The sequence below is a fragment of the Nothoprocta perdicaria genome, unplaced genomic scaffold (assembly GCF_003342845.1).
Source record: "Nothoprocta perdicaria isolate Ctin4 unplaced genomic scaffold, notPer1 scaffold_22, whole genome shotgun sequence".
Taxonomy (NCBI): domain Eukaryota; kingdom Metazoa; phylum Chordata; class Aves; order Tinamiformes; family Tinamidae; genus Nothoprocta; species Nothoprocta perdicaria.
In genome coordinates, this window is record NW_020455415.1 from 3,369,702 (window position 1) to 3,387,010 (window position 17,309).

The 17,309-nt window shown below is 41.7% G+C and overlaps 1 protein-coding gene across 1 annotated transcript in view; it reads right to left on the reverse strand.

Moving 5' to 3' along the window:
• MAMLD1 (mastermind like domain containing 1) overlaps positions 1 to 3,763 on the reverse strand; it is a 99,316-nt gene extending 95,553 nt beyond the window's left edge. Inside the window, exon 1 of the mRNA XM_026039027.1 lies at positions 3,758 to 3,763. Coding sequence (XP_025894812.1) covers positions 3,758 to 3,763 — 6 coding nt within the window. The remainder of the gene's footprint in view (positions 1 to 3,757) is intronic.
• Between the last annotated feature and the right edge of the window lie 13,546 nt (positions 3,764 to 17,309).

Sequence of the window (17,309 nt, forward strand, 5' to 3'; positions counted from 1 at the left end):
AACTGCTGTGCTTTCCTCCTGGTGTAAGGGGTGTGCTATCGGATAACTTTCACAAAGCTTCTGATTGAGGAGGCAGAAGTTTAGCTTTCACACTTCTACTAAAGGTGTGTTTTTAGCATTATTGTCTGGACCAAAAAACCAAAATACCCACAACAATAGCAGAGAGAGACACCAAAGCCTCAGAAAAAAGAAGACAACCCAGTGACAACAACAAATACCATTATGAAAAATCACTATTAAAAAAATCAAATTGAAATCCAGCTTTTATATATATATATTATATATAAAAAAATTGTCAGTGTTACAAAAATAAATAGAACAAAAAAAAAAATGCAGGTTATCAGGTTGGTGCCCCATCCCCTTGTCAGCCAAATCCAGTCACACGGCCACCAATTTAAGAGCCTTATTTAACATCGACATCAATCATGCCATCGGCCCGCAACACCCTTCAGAAGGCTTGCTCCCATCACACCACTAATTCTCCTCTTCCCCTTCCAGCTTGAGCAATATTTATTTAGCCAGCACTTTCTTCACTGCTGGCAGAAGCCTCCTACCAAATCCTGCAGGCCAGGGAAGCAGATACCTGCAAACAAATCAGTCCTCCCCAAACTAACAGCCCTACAAGAATTATTTCTTTGTGTGTCTGAGAGATCCTTTGGCTCCGAGCGTTGTACAGTGCCAGCCCTTGAAACATATATTCTTGTATATCCTGAAAAATGAACAGTTTAAACCCTGCCTGGTGGGTTTTTGCTCTTCCCCTTGATCTTTTATTTCATTCTCTCAACCTTCAAGATAAGCCCCCAAACTAAAAGTTCTGATATCAATGGGAGTTTTGACTAAATCAGAGCTGTAAGATTTGGCCCATAATTTCTAAAACTATTCTTGAAGCCTGAGGAATCTCACCAGTCAAGTCTTCCAGTCACAAAGAGCTGCCCAAACCCACTGTTGATATGTGCCCCATTATAAACTTTACAATGTACTTTCCACCTGCAAAAGCCTCTTTCATACATTAGATTTTTATTTGATGGCAGCCAAGGAAACGAGCGCTGCAGAATTTCTGAAACATCCAGGGAGATAAAAATCAGACGGTGCTCAAGCTAGTTAATTAAAACATCTCAAAATCTTTCACCTGCAGTGTCAAGCTGTTTTGTTAAGTGAAGAATCGAGAGACTAGCAGAGCAGGTGCTGCTGCAAGCACAGATCGCCACGGAACAAGCACTTTGCACAAGCCCACAGAAGTAGTCAGACTACAGGATCTAATAGAGAGGGCAGCGCACGCTCATTGCTCCTCATTACCTAATTGCGAAATCTTTAGTTAAGGAGAAGTCTCATTGAAATCAATGGGGATTTTCACAGACTCAGATTGTAGGATTGCGACCATGCTGTGCTATTATAGCAGATATTACAAAGACCAGACTGCTTATATGATGGCTTTTAGTGGCAGCATCTGATCTGAAGCCCACTGAATTTAACAGAATGCTTCCCATTGATTTCATTGAAGACTGGATCGGGGAAGAGTCACCACGTGGCCGGTCCAGGATGAAACAGCAGAAAGACACGTCCTGCAAGTTGTTTAACAAGTTCCAGGCTTCTCTTTCTTTCTTCAGAAAGAACCGTAAAAAAAAGTATTTATTCAAGGAACTATCAGATCATACCATGGAGTGGAAAAACTAACCTGTAACCAGCTAGGACACAGCTGGTAGACTCATATTTCTGGGCATCATTTATTTGCTTTTACAAGGAAAAGAATTGCATTAGAAAGGGCTAGACACAAATACTTGTGCATAGAAATAGCGTCAGGCAAGTCAGTGCTGCTCAATCCAGGCATGCAGGTGTACAAAATACTATGGGCAGCAGCTACAATACTCGCTGCCCAAGACCTGCTCTCCAGGGATTTCGCTTGAAACTTGGCATCTCTGGAGCCCCCCTTGAAATCACTGCAGAAATGCATAGGCAAAAACATTTGCCTTAGCAATTTTCAGGACAGAAGCCTTAGTCTGTATGATCCTTGGGGCAGAGGACATCATTTATCTATATTTATGCAGTGCACACACTAGCAGTCTCTAAACCTAGCTGTGGCTACCAGCAACAGCATAAAAATCAAGCAACATGTTCATTATCTCAAGGCTAATGAATAGATTATTTAAATAGTCATACRTTATATCATACATTATACCCTTATCCAGACAGATTTAGAAGAGAGAAATTGGAGAACATTTTAAAAGACTTTTCCTAATGTATACATTTCCTGAGAAAATTATCTCTCAATGAAACCTGTACTGGTAAAGTGTCATGCCACCTCCAATTTACACTAATTAAGGTGATAACCAAGACTAAACAGTTTACCACGTTGAAGCTTATTTTTCCCATTGAGCTAGCTCCCTTTCATACATTCATCTTTACTGGAGCATCTGTGCTACCTCCTTCCTATTGGCACAGCAGTACTCAAGTAGCTGTTTTTCATATTACCCTGGAAGATTCTGGGGAGAGAGATACCAAGAAAGAAAATGAAGGAGGAAAATGTTGCCAGGATAGGCAACAGAGAAACTTCTTTTTTAATTTATCTATGCTTTGGGTTACTTTGTGTGCAATTTTGAAAGTATATATCTCAACTATACTGTTTGATAGAGTTACATATATCAAATATACAGCTATAGATTATAAACCTTATCCTGTATCATACATTTTGGGGGGTGTTTTTACTTAAAAATAACATAAAAAGATGCCCAATTCTACCTTAAAACATACTCTTTGTTTGCAAATGCCCTATTGTTTTATCTGCATTCACTTCCCAGGCTCCCTGGTATGCACTGCTGCCAGCTATCATCACTCTCAAATGGGCACACCAGTCAAGACACAGCTCTGCAGATGAGCTCCTCTATTTTTCAGAGGCAGTTCATCCTCCCGAGTTTTTTTGCCCAGTGCTTAGACATTCTTTTAGAGATGAAAGAGCCTTCCCCAAAAGTCATTTCCTTTCCTTTCCATCTCAGTTCCTTCCTGACTAATTGGTAGGAGAGGGCTCAGCTGTGGAAGGATATTGAACTGGAGTCAGTAACTTGAGAGTCTATTATTTTACTTCCCTGTGCCTCCATTTCCCCCTTCGCGCCACAGTAATACAACACAAACACCTTCTAGGCTTAGTTCATTAAGCTCTGTTAGGTATGTGGAAGTGTTCTTGTGAAAGGTGCTAGAGGCATGAATGTTATTCTCAGGATCCCCGTCATCTTAGGTGGACTCTCTTCATACAAGCTTTTCTTTCCTGTCCTGAAAAGATCACAAGTAAATATAACTGTCCCCTGGATGCATTTTTTCCTCTGGGACCAAACCCCTGCACAGAAATGTCTCAGCTACAACACCTCATGCAGAAGGACCAAAGCTGTTGGATGGGTGAGAAGCAGCAGCAGTTTCAAGGCTCTGTAGACATGCACCCAGAACAAAGAGCCCCACCAGTAAGGATGGCACCTGCACGCATATGTTCACACAGCGATTACTTCGGAGAGAGGGCTGCCCATCTCATCAATAACAGCCACCGTCTGCAAACACAAAGCTCTGCCTTACTGGRGAACAGCAACGGAGCAACCTCTTAAAAAAATTATCACCAAAGAGGACCAAAAAAAAGCATATGCTAGGGTATGATTGACAGCTGCCATAATGGACTGTCATGTCAAAAGAAATGCCTTGCTAATTCTCTTACATAATGAGCTAGATGCTAGGCACTCCTAGCGAGTTTGATTGTGCAGCCTTCCATCAATCTTACCGACATCTTGGCATCTAAAATACAGCAAAACCACTTAACAAGGGCTCTTTAAACAGGCAAGAGGAGGGCTGTCTCTGTGTGTTAAACGTGATGTGAAGGTTGCTATGGCAAATGCGAGCACACGAACGTGGCAGTGCAGAACTCCACGCTGGTGGCTGCACTCGAGGCCAGCTGTGCCTCCAGGTCCCCCTGCGTCACCAAGCGCGGCGAGGATCTGGTGTTCTTGCCCCTTTCAGGAGGCGGGGAGGGAAACCTGCCTTTGCCCAATCCTCACTTTCTTTGGCATGCAGATCCCTGGGGTCTTGCTGAGGAATACCTTAAAGGGATCATGGTGTGCTCTCTCTGAGAACTGCAAAGATGGGCCTCCATCCCGCAGGCGCCTTCAGTAACTACAGCTGGAAATATATATACATTGCTCTCCCCGCTCCTTGCCTGGCTGTCACAGTTACATAATGCTGCCACTTGTTATCACAGCTCAATGGCGTTGTTAGGCAACTCRGTAAGCTTTATTTATCAAATTGAAAATTGCCATAGAGGTGTTGATTATCTGCCCCAGAGTCATGATGATTATAGCTTTAACTATTGGCACTTCCTTTATTACTAGTGCTCTGACTTCCCATTTTGCTTGCTAAATTTATAATCCACAGAGCCCCTTCAGCTGTGAACTGCTCCCTCCCAAGCAATTGCAGATTAATTGCCAGCTCCACCCCAGGGCCCTGTAGTGGAGGGGGATTGAACTGCACATCAGAGAGGGACACTTAGTGTCTAAACATTTACCAGGATTTACTGTTCTCTGGGTTATTTCAAGTTTTCCTTTCAGAGTTAAGTTCCACCGGAAACCTAGTGGTTCCCCTGCTCCACAATGATACTTCTTAGATCTATTTTGTTCCTGTTTTGTTGTTACTACTCATGATTACGAAGGCACTGAAAAGACTAATGCACTATAAGCTCACTGACTACCGTCTTCCCTGTCCCAGCCCCTCAGCTGCATAGAGAGACCACGATCTCTGTGCCCACTGCTTTATTCAGAGCCTCCGCAGCTCTTCCTTCAGGGCTGTTATTGCTTCTGCTTGTTCCATTTCCCCAGTTCTTCCTATTTCTTCTTACTCACATATATGAATTTTAAACAACACTACAGTCCATTCTTCCTACATCTCCCTTCTCCTTTTGGTTAGGGTTTTGCAACATTCCCACCTACGCAGTCATTCTTCACATACGCAATTCCACTGCCCTCGCTTTGCCAAGTAATTTRAACTCTCTGGCTCAGAAGTCCTGCTCTGAGTGAGCACAAATGCTGCACAGCCCTGGCTGTTCAGCAGGAGCCTCCCATTTGGAATCATCGCATTCATTTTCAGTCTCCCAAGCACTTCCCTCTCTAGTACTGGATTACGACTTCAAGAACTCTTGTGCAATTGTAACCCTGCACTAGAGCCATCCCTCATCTCTGGAGCACCAAGTTTTTTGTTTAAACACATTTAATAGGACATTTAACTTCCTGTTACCTGGAAGCATTTTCCAAAGATGCCCCTAGTGACTCTAGAAGTTAAGCACTTTCTAGGTATGCCAGCTATTTAGTAATAAGAACACCAAACCAGCCTCACCCTGCCAATTTCCACAGTACTCACAGTCAAATTCCAGCCCATAGAGAGACATTCTTACACCTGGAACATCATTCCCCATCTCAAACAGTATTTTTCAGTGCTGTATTTGTTACAAAAAAGCTTCCTCACTCAGCCCATGCTCTTCATCCTTCCTCTCTGCTGCTTCAGGCTTTTCCAGGGCTCTGGATCACTCCCAGTCCCAAGCGCTCTCACTTAGTCAACCTTTCTCTCACCACTACTCCTCTGCAGCCTGTTCCCAAAGAGCAGCACCCAGGAGCTTTGCCTCCCTGGAGGACCCTCCTCTACTCCATATTTGCTCCAGCTGCTGCTAAAGTAAATCCTGAATATTCAATTAGTAGAATGACACTAGGCTATTTGGTTGAGTCAGTTTTAAAGTTTGTGGCTCTGCCTCTATTTTTTTTTTTTAAAGAAAGCTTTTCCTACTAGCCAATTGCTTCCCAGACACCTGTAATAAGCTAAGTTCAGCCTTTCTGCATGGATTTTTCAAAGCTGCAAGTCTGCTCTGTTCACGTGCTTGTTCAATTCATGTATGAACACTCACTCTATCAGCAAATTTTTGTCCTCTTTAGTAACAAATTAATCCTCTGGGATCCTGAATCCTGCTCCAGAAACCTTGCCCACCCTACTCGTATCAGTTCAGTATGTGTGAGATATTTGCACAGGCCTGGGAGTAGAGGTTGCTACGTGTCGAGGGCTCTGCTCAGTTCCTGACTATCACAGGCTATCTCCGTGGCCCTGGACACCTTGTTTTATTCCTGTATGATTCAACTTCCTAGCTGTAAAATAAGGAGAAGAGTAATTATCCATTTGGAATGAATAATGTGCACACTCATGGGGCTGGAAGGGCAAAGAGCTATAGACAGGTAAGTAGAAAGATGAAGAGGTCTTTTGCTCTCATGGGTCTGAGTAGGGTTTTTCTCACCTTCTCTTCTTAAGAGAATTTGAAAGGGAGAGAAAGACCGTGCTCTGTCAGAAGGCCAGACTGTCACAGACAAAGCAATTCTCTTTTTTTTTTTTTTTCGCTAAAGTATCTCTCATTTCAGTTGTTTATTTTTTTCAGTTGTATATCTATTCTACTTATAGCTTTGTTATCTTGAATCCAAGAACATTTCCACTCTTGACTATTCAGCTGTCTTTGTATTTAAGAACTCCAGACTTCAGCAGTTAATGACTTGCCACATGACATTCAGTAAATTTTTACATGTAAATTTGCTCTGTGGGGCTAAATTGTTTCTAAGGTGAGCAATTTCTTAACATAAGGAAAGTTTTATTGTAATCTTTCCCTGCATTAGTATCTAAATCCACCTCTCTACCTTCGCGCAATCTTGTGGTTTCTTCTATAACTCTAGAGATCAATGGGAGCAGGTCATTTCTTCTTCTTCTTCTCTCCATTTTCTTTTTTTATTTTTCTTTTACTCAGAAAGAGAAAAAAATCCCATCATAGGATGAGAAGAGAAGCTGGTGACAATCATCAGCCAACACCTCCTACATCAGATGCTCTCCATCTAGGAACATCTGCCTTAAAAGATACCACCTGTTAATTAAAAAAAAACCAACAATAAACCACTTATATGTCGAATATTGAATGAAGTGTTTAAAAGTTTTTAACAGTCAGTTCTTGTAAAGCCACTTCTTTACAGGTTTAAGATGAATATAACATTCAAAAGCCAGAGCCAGCTTCTGCGGTTGGTAAGACAGTATGTACAGCCACAAGCACATTATAACATTTGATATTTTTAATCAAATCCCATTTTAAGTTAGAATGTGTTTTACTCTGTTAAAGGTCATTTTAGTTACAGTAGCATTAAGGGTTTTCAATAAAACATTTTAAATGCCAGTTATATAACTGCTTTTAAAACATTTAACAGCCACATTGGTTACACGACCTGAGACAAAGGATATTTTCTCAGCACTGTGATATATTGTGCCTAGATTATCCTTTTGGGAACGCTCAGTTCCATAACGGCCTCAGGTCATCCTATAATATGTGGTGTAGGACTTTTTCTTTTTTTCCACCAAAAACAATAATTGCTAATGAAGCCTTTGGTGATGGAAGTTCAGTGACATGGCGAAGGATGGAGATTACAGCCAGTAATAGCAGCAGAGACCGGCCAGCACAAGCAGTTCACGCAGCTCTATTCAAGGACAAAAAGGTGCAGCAATAAGGAATGAATACACATTGGTCCGTGTCTTAGTGCTGCACTGTAATTTAAAGTAAAGTAACTCAAGTAAGGAGAGGTTTTCCCCCTCTTTGAACATCCAAGAATATTACACCACTAAAATATGATCTATAATAGGATATAACATCACCTGTCATTTCAGGTCTTTTGATTCAAATGCACCTAGACTCTAAATGAGCATGTACGAAGTTGAACYGCTCCACACCTCTTCCTTTATCTTGGGGCAAGGGGGTGCTTGGAGATGAATGATCTCTATACAATTTACAGGAGGCTCCGGCCAGATCTCATTTTTCAGGGGTAGCTTTGGCACCCTATGGAAGAACATCACCGGGGCACCATTTTCAGCTGCGTTCTCTCTCCTGCCAGCACTCACAAATTCCGGATCTCATTCCAAGACCCCTCAACTTTCTCTGCTCTGAAGTGAGACTCCACATGGCAGATCTCCATGTGCCAGTCAGTGTGATAGACTCCGCTCTGTTTCTCTCAGTTGGTCTCACTTTTCTATTTAGATTTGGCTTCTTATGGTTAAAACCAGCTATTGATGTGTGATCTTGGACTGTGGGGCATGCTTGGGTTTGTCGGTGGTACTAACCAAGCTTGCAGTTCTGTCTCCTCAAACTAAATCAAGTGGYTTTCATAGGGCAAACTACTGCCAAAGGCAAAAAAATATATTTTAAAAGCAAGCTTTTAAAAGCCTGTTATTGTTTTTACAAAAAGGAACCCTTTGTACAAAACCTGAAATGTCTTTTCTCCTTGTTCAAGCAAGGGGTTGGACTGGATGATATTGTGAGGACTTGTCCAACCTGAATTACGCTAAGAAAATTAGTGTATTTCTTCAAAGGCAATATACAGTAACAGATACAATCAAAATCCTTTTTTTCACAGCCCCTGGGAGTTACGTTTTTCCCAGCAATTTCAGGTTGTAATGGAATTAAAAAGTTGCTGTGTTTCAGAATATCTTCCACAGCCAATTTTATCATGAGCCAATGAAATAAATGTTTCCAAAGTGAACAGCTGGCATCTCTTTTCATAAAAGATTCCCTTTTAGAACAGTATTTCCAAACAATATTACAGTGGCTCCATTCACACAGCTATAGTTAAGACTGTGTCAATACTTCTCTTATAAACCTTGTTTTTCAAGGGTTTATAACTTTACAACTGGGTCATAATTAGCTGAGATTTGAGTTACTGCGTAAGAGTTCAGTCTGTGAGCACATTTTTGCTAATATTAATAAAATCAGTTTTAAATCATAGAAAAGTAAACAGTACTTTACATGCATAAAAAGGATTCTTGAACTCTAAAGAGCTTTGATTTAAAAAATGAAATTTGGCAAGTGATTAGAGCATAATATGATCTTGATCCTTTTTGTCTTTTTAAAAGAAGCAGACAAAAAAATCACTTTGGAAGCTCAGCCTGACAAACATAAGGAAATTCAAATTTAAAGTTGACAGTTTCTCCTTAATTTATGTTGTTTTCAAGAAAAGGCACAATAGTCTCATTAAAATGCACAGAATCAACCAAGGCTCACATTCTGTGGCTTTTCTCAGTTCTCACTTCAGTCTTGCTGCCACAGAAGCATAGTTTCTAATATTTGGTATCTTTTTGCTCGAGTATTTTATGACAGTAACAATTTGCATCCTGCCTGCGGTTTTATGGTCACTTCAGTCTTAGTTAGCTCAGCTTTCTGCATTCCCCACTTCCAATGCCATCCTTAATTACGACGCAAAACGAACGTCTCCTGTTTCCCATTCCAGTCACACTAAACCCGGGTCCACTGCGAGCCCAGCTTTAGCATAAGCTCCTGGTCCTGCTCATGCAGCAATCCTAACTTCTGCAGGATTTCACATAAAGAAGAACCACGTTTGGTTCACTAGATCTATATCTTAATCGCAAAGTCTACTGATATTCCAAAGGAGGTTTTTAAATATTCTAATGAATTCCCATGAAATGAGGCCAAGTAATTGCTGTCCTTACACAGAAACTAATTTGTTCATAAAAACTTGCCCTCTATATCATAAATTAAAGTATTCCGAAGAAAACACATACAAGTAAAATGAGTAAATGGAAAAGACATGTGAAAGTTGGTCACACAAAATATGTTTTTCTAGGTATAAACTGTAATAGAAGGAATAACTATGCCAACACAGAGAGCCAACAGTGCAACGAAACCCTGCGAGGGCCGTGTTCCAGCAGCTATCTTCCTTTATGTTACCCCTCCTCAGCCTTCCTCCCCTGTGGTTTTGCTTTGGACCTCAGTCTCCTGCTCCCTCCTGTTGCACTTTCCAAGTCAGTCCCACGCGTGTCCCGCAGCCTCCCTCTCTTCTCGGTTCTCCATGTGCCCCTCTGACATCACCGTGATCCTACCGGACTCAGTCTCTCCCAGGCAGGGCTGTTGTCCCTGTGCAATATCCATCACTGTGTGGAAACGCTGGGAGCTTAATTCCAAGCTAAGCTGCAGAATCGCTCGGGAGAGCTCGGGTACTGCGTGTGACAGACTCACCTRACCTCAGCACAGCCTCAGGGAACTATTGATAGACGCTGTTAAAACCTTCACCATCACCAGGAAAACAACAGTTCAAGGAAAACTATGACCTCCTCAGTGCCACTGGTTCTGTTTATAACTGATTCTGTTGCAATTTCCATCCTGCTGAAGGTTGAGATTGTGGATACACATTATCACAGGCCCAAGCACAACCAGATCTCAAGCCTAAAGAGACATCTAGCTCCAGCATCACACTGAACCATTTCTTCTGCCTCCCTTCTCTTCTCCCTGCCACTCAGCTGAGCTAATATCCTCTTGAACACTACATGATCTTAAAAGACCAAGAGGAGACCTGAAATCCCTTTCAATCACACACAGCATGTATGACCCTGGGCCTTGTTCTCAGTCAGAACAGGACACCTTGCTCCCAGGAGCAGGCTAAGAGCACTCCTCGGCCTTCCCGCCCTGTGCTCCCTGGGCACCATTTACATTCCTCTTTCTCCTCCCCAACCAGTTGGATCTTCATCCACACTGAGTCTGGTAACACAATTTCGTTAAGCTAGGGCATTTTTCCTAAACAAAAGAATAATCAGGGGTGACACGGAGAGAAGCCTGTTTTATTTAAATATATTATCTCCAATTATGCTAAGCAGGGCAAAAGGAACCGAGTCTCTCCTCGGCGTCACGACACTGCAAAGCAAACACAGAGCATGATGGAGTGTGCATGGCACCCGCAGAGCTCTCCTTGCCGCCCTCGCTGATGGATCAGGACAGTACCTGAAGGCTGGGATGACTGCATCCCACCAGGGGTAGAGCTGTATTATGCATCGGAGCCTTCCTGAATGTCTGGCCATCCCTCTGTGCACAAACACAAAGTTAAAATTTTCTTCAGATTCCAAGGGGATCCATAACTTGCTGGAGATGGGTGGGATTTTCTATTTCTACCCTGACAAAACAAGCCAGTGTCTGTAGTTCTAAGAAGTCGCTGCTCAGAACAACCCTGGGAGAAACAGGAACGGGGTGGGCACCTGCTCTCCTCCCTGACCAACCCTGTCTCTTACCACTTGATGTTTGATATATAGGGAGCTTGACGCTGCTATTGCAAGCTGCTTTTAAAACCATACAGCCGAGCTCAAGCAAGAAGGGCGTGCTTATTCTTTCTTGAAGCTTTTTTCATTTTTACTTGTAGCTGAATCCTCTAGGTCAATTGTATCTGCAGGGGTGGGAGAGGAATTTAATTGCTTTTACTTCCTACCTTCATCTCAGGGTGACCAGTCCATTAATAATGCACAGGAAGCAGCGAAGAAATGCATGGTAGATTAGGGATTAATTGATATTTGGAAAGATTTCAATCCACATTTGAAGGAAAAGGTTACACACTGTAGTCCAGTTTTAGCGACCATCTGCATTTTATTATTTTATAGTTTCCTACAGTCCTGCCTTTTCTCTTTTCAGATATATTTCTCCCTTCTTTTGGTCAAACACTCTTTCACAAATTTCCATGTTTGTTTCTTACTGGAGATGTTTATTACCTTTCTGACACATGCCACCCCTACATCAAATACATACATACATTTTTCTGTGTTTTCCACTAAATGCTTTTCTCTGCATTGACACCACCCACAGTTTCTTTATGAACAATTTCACTTTTCAAAATGTTATCGATTTCTGTGCTTAAAAGTTACAAGATTAATAGTTTGAGATAAAAAAAATCCTTCAATCTTCACCAAACAGGTGCTACAAGCTCACTTCAGTGCTTGTTGATGTGCTTTAACACATCGCTTTTATTAAGAACTTGAGCTAGATACTCCTCAAATSAGCAAGGCACTAAAACACAGGAAGCAGACGGGTAATTGCAAAGATGTCAGGGCAGGAAGGTCTGGTCTAGTTGGTCTGAAAAAGAYGAGCCTGACATCTTGACTTGGCTTGCCTAGATTGCCCCACAGAGATGGCAGTGACTTCAGCAACTTCTTTAGCAATTTTAAAGAGTGCAGTAACATAAACTCATAAAAACTGAGTCTTCTGCTAGCACAACTTATATCTAGGTGTCATAAGCATGAGACTATGCAAGAAGAACAGTAGATCCAACATAAAAAAAAGACTTTTTTTTTTTTTTTTTTTTTTAGAATTTAAGAAATTCACTATCTTCTTTTCTGATTCCAGTCATACTAATATAAAGTTAGGAATGTAAGCATCCAGTTAGAAGCACTTTGCTAATGTTAGATGAACCGGACAAAGACTTTTTGAGGATCTCTGGAATTAGGCAGCTTTTATATTGGTATTTGAAGAGCAACTGAGTCTTCGAAGTGCCTAAAGCTGGACAATTTGGAAGAATTTCAGAGCTACTAAGGGTTCACCCCAGAGTGATCTTGACTATTGTAAAATGTGAGAGTGGCCACCTCAATTTAATACTAAAAATGTCAAAGGAGAATTAGACCTGCATTTCATATGTGGCAATATGAAGTATCTGCAAAGAGATCAGAGAAGAGCTTCCCGAGCTCTTTTATAAAACCCCCCACCACTCTGGAAGCTGAGCTACACTAGTTACTGAAACGTGCTACACTACAGAGTTATTGATATGCAGGAGGCAGCTCAAGAAGATGCCCCGGAGGAGTCTTTGCTCACCTCACCACATCACAGCGCCGCAGCCGCTCCGAACACCGTCTTTTACCACTTGCGATATCTCAATTGAGGCCAGAATTTTACTCAAATACCCCTTGTCTGAAGACTAAGAATGGTAAATTGTATATCCCATTTTACAGTACTAAGTTAAATATATATGCGATTAAGTTAAATATATATGCTATTTATTAAGTTAAATATATATACTATTTGCATCTACTGCTAAGACCTGTTTTCAAAGCCCTTTAATATTTTTCATGCATGGAGGTATTCAGGGAATTTTATTACTTCTGTTTTTATTGACCATATATTTGGATAAGGTTGTATGAGTTTTATTTCTTAATCTAGGAGACTTTAAAACATTATTTGGCAATTTATCTGTTTTCTCTGATTAAATAAATGAAGAAAGAATTGTAAACTACAGTGGTGTCACAAATGGGTAGTTATCCTTTATTTTAATTAAAATAAGAGTCTATAAAACATTTTATTCGGTGGCTCTCTATCTGGGCCTGCTTGGCCTAGTTTCTGCAGGAACCTAAAGGTTCAGCCGCAGTCTTAACTTGCACCACCAGAAGGCCACCAGAAAAGCAAAGTGTCCAACGCACAGGCCAGCATTTGTTGCACCACATAAGCTGCATTTGTACTTCTGCCAGAAGAAGCCAAAGCCCAAGACATGTGGAGCCTCTATTGCTTTTACACAAATCTTCTCTTCTTTCCTCTGCTCTCCTTTCCACCACTTACAGGCTCCATAGCTCCTTGTGGYTGCAGCTACCACTGAACCTCTTGAGGAAACAAGGCCCATAAAACTTCTGGTCCTATTTTATTTTCCACTCAGTCTCTGCAGGACACTAGAGACATGCAAGGGTCTCTGGACCTGGTCAGTCTTCTCAAAGGTGAGCAACGGAGAACCGCAAAAATTGGTGGAATTTGGGAAACCACCACAGCACACAGCAGTACAAGTTCTCTCAAACAGGGGAATCAGGGCTCGAACAGCATTAACTTACCTTTGAAGAAACTGCCAGCTACATGGTTATGGCTTTGCCCAGTTCTTAGCTGTGCCCAACACATCCCAGATTCTGCTGGAGGAAGTGAGGCTTCTTGTAATTACCAATCGAATAAATGTCACTTTCCATCATAGCTTATTTTCCATTTTAGCTGGCAACAACTGCATCGCTCTCTAATCCAGTTACTTATTGCCGTGGAGACCAACAGGTTACCTGGATGTTGCTAGGCTGCCACCTCTCTTGTTCCCTCTCCTTTTATCAGCCCTACTGCTCATTTCATGCCCATTCTGACATTGCCTAGGATATCCTTATCCCGGGAAATCCTTAAGCAGACATCTGGAAAGCAGCAATGAGACGAAGCCAGTAATGGAGCCCTATCTCYGTCTCTAAAAACCAACATGGGGTTTGGAAGAGATTTTTAATGGAGCATTCTGGTCTAGTTTCACTTACAATGGACATGGATAGTCTAGCACCACAGTAGCTCCCTCACAAAGCCTCTGCTCATAATGCACCGTGATCTTCTTGAAACTCTGACCAAATTATATGTATATGTGCTTTATCTTCCCTGGATGCTCACCTCTTGTGGGAAATGTTGCATATGGACCATAAATGAAACTGAGGAAAGTAGACACCTAAGATTACAGAGGGATAAATTGAGAGGGGATGTGAGGGACAGGATGCAGCGGGTACCCAAACTCACACAGAGCTGTCCCTGTGAGTGGACCACGTTACTGCCAGCAACTAGGAAGGAGCAGCCAAGGGAAGCGCAACGAAGGAACGGAATGAACTGCGCTCTGGAAAAAATAACAACAAAAGAAGTAGCCCGACTGCCCTTTCCTTCCTACTCGTAATGTTTTAGTACAACAGAATAAAAAGGGATATAAAAAGGTAATGTGTATTTTCTTCAAGGACTTCTTGAAAATACAATATCTTTGTAATTTACTGGTGATATGTACACAATGTAAAAGATCAGGAGAGGACTATCACTATATTTAGAGATAATGGTGCTTTTCTTTCATAGGCTTGATATAAACTTTGATTACATAGCATTTCTTTAATTTGCTGCTATTCAAGAAAACCCTTAGAGCACTACAGCGAGCAATGCCTCTCTTTTACATTTGCATTTTTTAATTTGCATTTTTTAATTTCCCAGACTACAGCTCCACACCTACACAGGCTTTCCCTGTGGGAGGGAAGAGAATATTTTTCAGTATGAATGATACTGTTTCTCTTCTCAAATAGCTGTAGTTATTAATTCCAAAGATTTACAAAAATCACTTTGCTACTGCATCACTTAAGTGGGGAGTCTTTTTCCTACCTAACATCAGGCACCAATCTACTGCTCCACTGGTTCCCATTTCAAATAGAGGCAGCAGAGGCTGAGGCTGCTCCGAGGCCGGGCTGTCCTGGGCCCCCGGTTCATGCCAGGCTGCTGAGTTCAAGCCGAGCTTAGTGCCTCTGAAGGAAGGGCTGCTTCATCCAAAGCCTGTCAAGCTCCAGCAGCACCTGAAGGACAAGGATCTAGACCTGCAYAAGGACATGGGTACATGGCACAGTCCAGTGTGTCAAGGATTGAATGCCAGTGAATTAGAAGGGATAAAAATGTCTAACGAAGATGTTTTTCTCTAGTGCCACTGAAAGGGACTGAAAGGGCCTAGGGCACCCAAAACACCAAGTGAGCAGGCCCCTCTTTGAGGCATGGGAGACCCAAATTCCATTCCATGTGCCAGATCTAGGAGAGGGACACCTAGCTGTGAATTTCCCGTCTCCTAGAGGATATTAAATCAAGAGAGAAAAAGGAACAGTCTCTCCTTGTGCTTTGGACAGGAAAGGTCRAGTGATCTGGGGTGCCCGAGTTCAGAAGGACACTCAGAGAAGTGGCACCCGGGCGGGCAGGATCCTCGCTGGGCTCCCTCGCACCGAGCCCCTGCAGCCCGTCCCTCCTGCACCCCACTGCCTCTGACCCTCTGCCCTTTGAAACACGGGGTTTTAATTAGTGGCATGACATAAAGCAGGAAGGCAACAGGCAGAATCAGACCTGGAAGAGAGGTGATAACAGCAGGGCAATGAGTTTGCTCAGGAGCTGTAGGCGAGCACTAATGCCTGCCCATGCGGGGAGGGTCTGTATCCACAACGAGTCTGTCCAGGGGCTGAGGCAAAGAAAGCCCCAATTTTTAACCCGACTTTCTCTTGCCAGAGCCCTGCAAAATAAAATTAACAAACACAGCAGGTCTTCCCAAGACTGAACATTTGCTCATATAACAGAAAAAAAAAGATCTAGAAGACTTTATATAACAGCACCACTTCATGACACCTGCCATAACAATATTTCATTTGTCAGTCTTTTCCCATCCTGTGTCTCTTGAAGTTTGATTAGGTTATTGCATCAAAGGGAAGGAGTAATAGTATCGTTTCAGATAAAAGAAAAAAAGAGAAGTGTGCTGTACACAATCTGCCCATCATCTCACTTCACAGTTACATTAAGCAAACAGGCAACTCATACAAGAAAAATACACAGCCACAGAACATGGCAAACATGTAAACTAGAGCTTCCTCTCAGGTGTGAGGCAGGAATGCTTCATGCCTGTATGACACCTGTATTTCAAAGTGTGTTACTCAGTTTAATTAACGTAACTTACTTTATGTACATCGATACACTAAGGCAGGGAAAGAATAAATTAAAAAGTACAAAATTAAGTAGACACTCAGGATTTGGCAGAGCCATAAACATCCCAGAACTCCTGGTTACTAAAATAAAAGGGGAAAAAAAATCTTTTCCATTGCAACTACTTCCTTCCCCTTTCTGAAARTACGTGTTTCAGATAGCACGTTTTGTTTGCATAGCATTGAGCACTTTGTCAGCCTCTGCAAGAACCGAACTGAATAAATAATACTAGTCCTGGGTCTTAAAGCTCTGAATCTACTGAAATTTTATACCTTCATATTTAACTGACTTTCAGAATGATAATTTTGAAAGTGCGTGTTAAGCTGCACTATTTCAGTAGTACTAATTAATATGTAATAATAATAATCACGACCAATAATGCTGCTCTAATAAGGATTTAATCCTACAGATCATTTTTATGAAAGCACTTTGATAATAATGATTATTTATTCTTACAGTGCATTTTTCATGCTAGCAACTTCAAGTGCCRTGATGATTAATAAAGCTAAAGAAATTGAGAGATACATAAAATAACAAGCTTATGAGACTGCCAAAGTGCTGATCTTATTAAATAAACATTATCAAAAAATAGAGCTGTAAAGGAGATTTCCTTAGGGGGAGGGGAAGAAGCAACCAAAAAAATAAACAAAAGAAAACCTTGAGGCTATGTAAGCAGGGCTGAACTGACCTGTGTATCAATGTCATGCCTATCGTCACTCCAGCAAATAAAATAAAATAATAAACAGCACTTAGTGAGCCGTGGACAAAGATGTCATTTTTTATACATAGGTGCACTGGCATTAATCTAAGGCAGGTGTGCAGCTGGCCCTGTACTTTCAACGGGTTGCACAGGCATAAGCAAATAGCTAATATGTCTTGTCCATGATGACTTTCATGCACAGCACAAGAGTGTTAGATACTGTCAATGTTCACATAGCCTGGTGGTGGCTGATCTCTCTATCAGAGCTACTTAGCT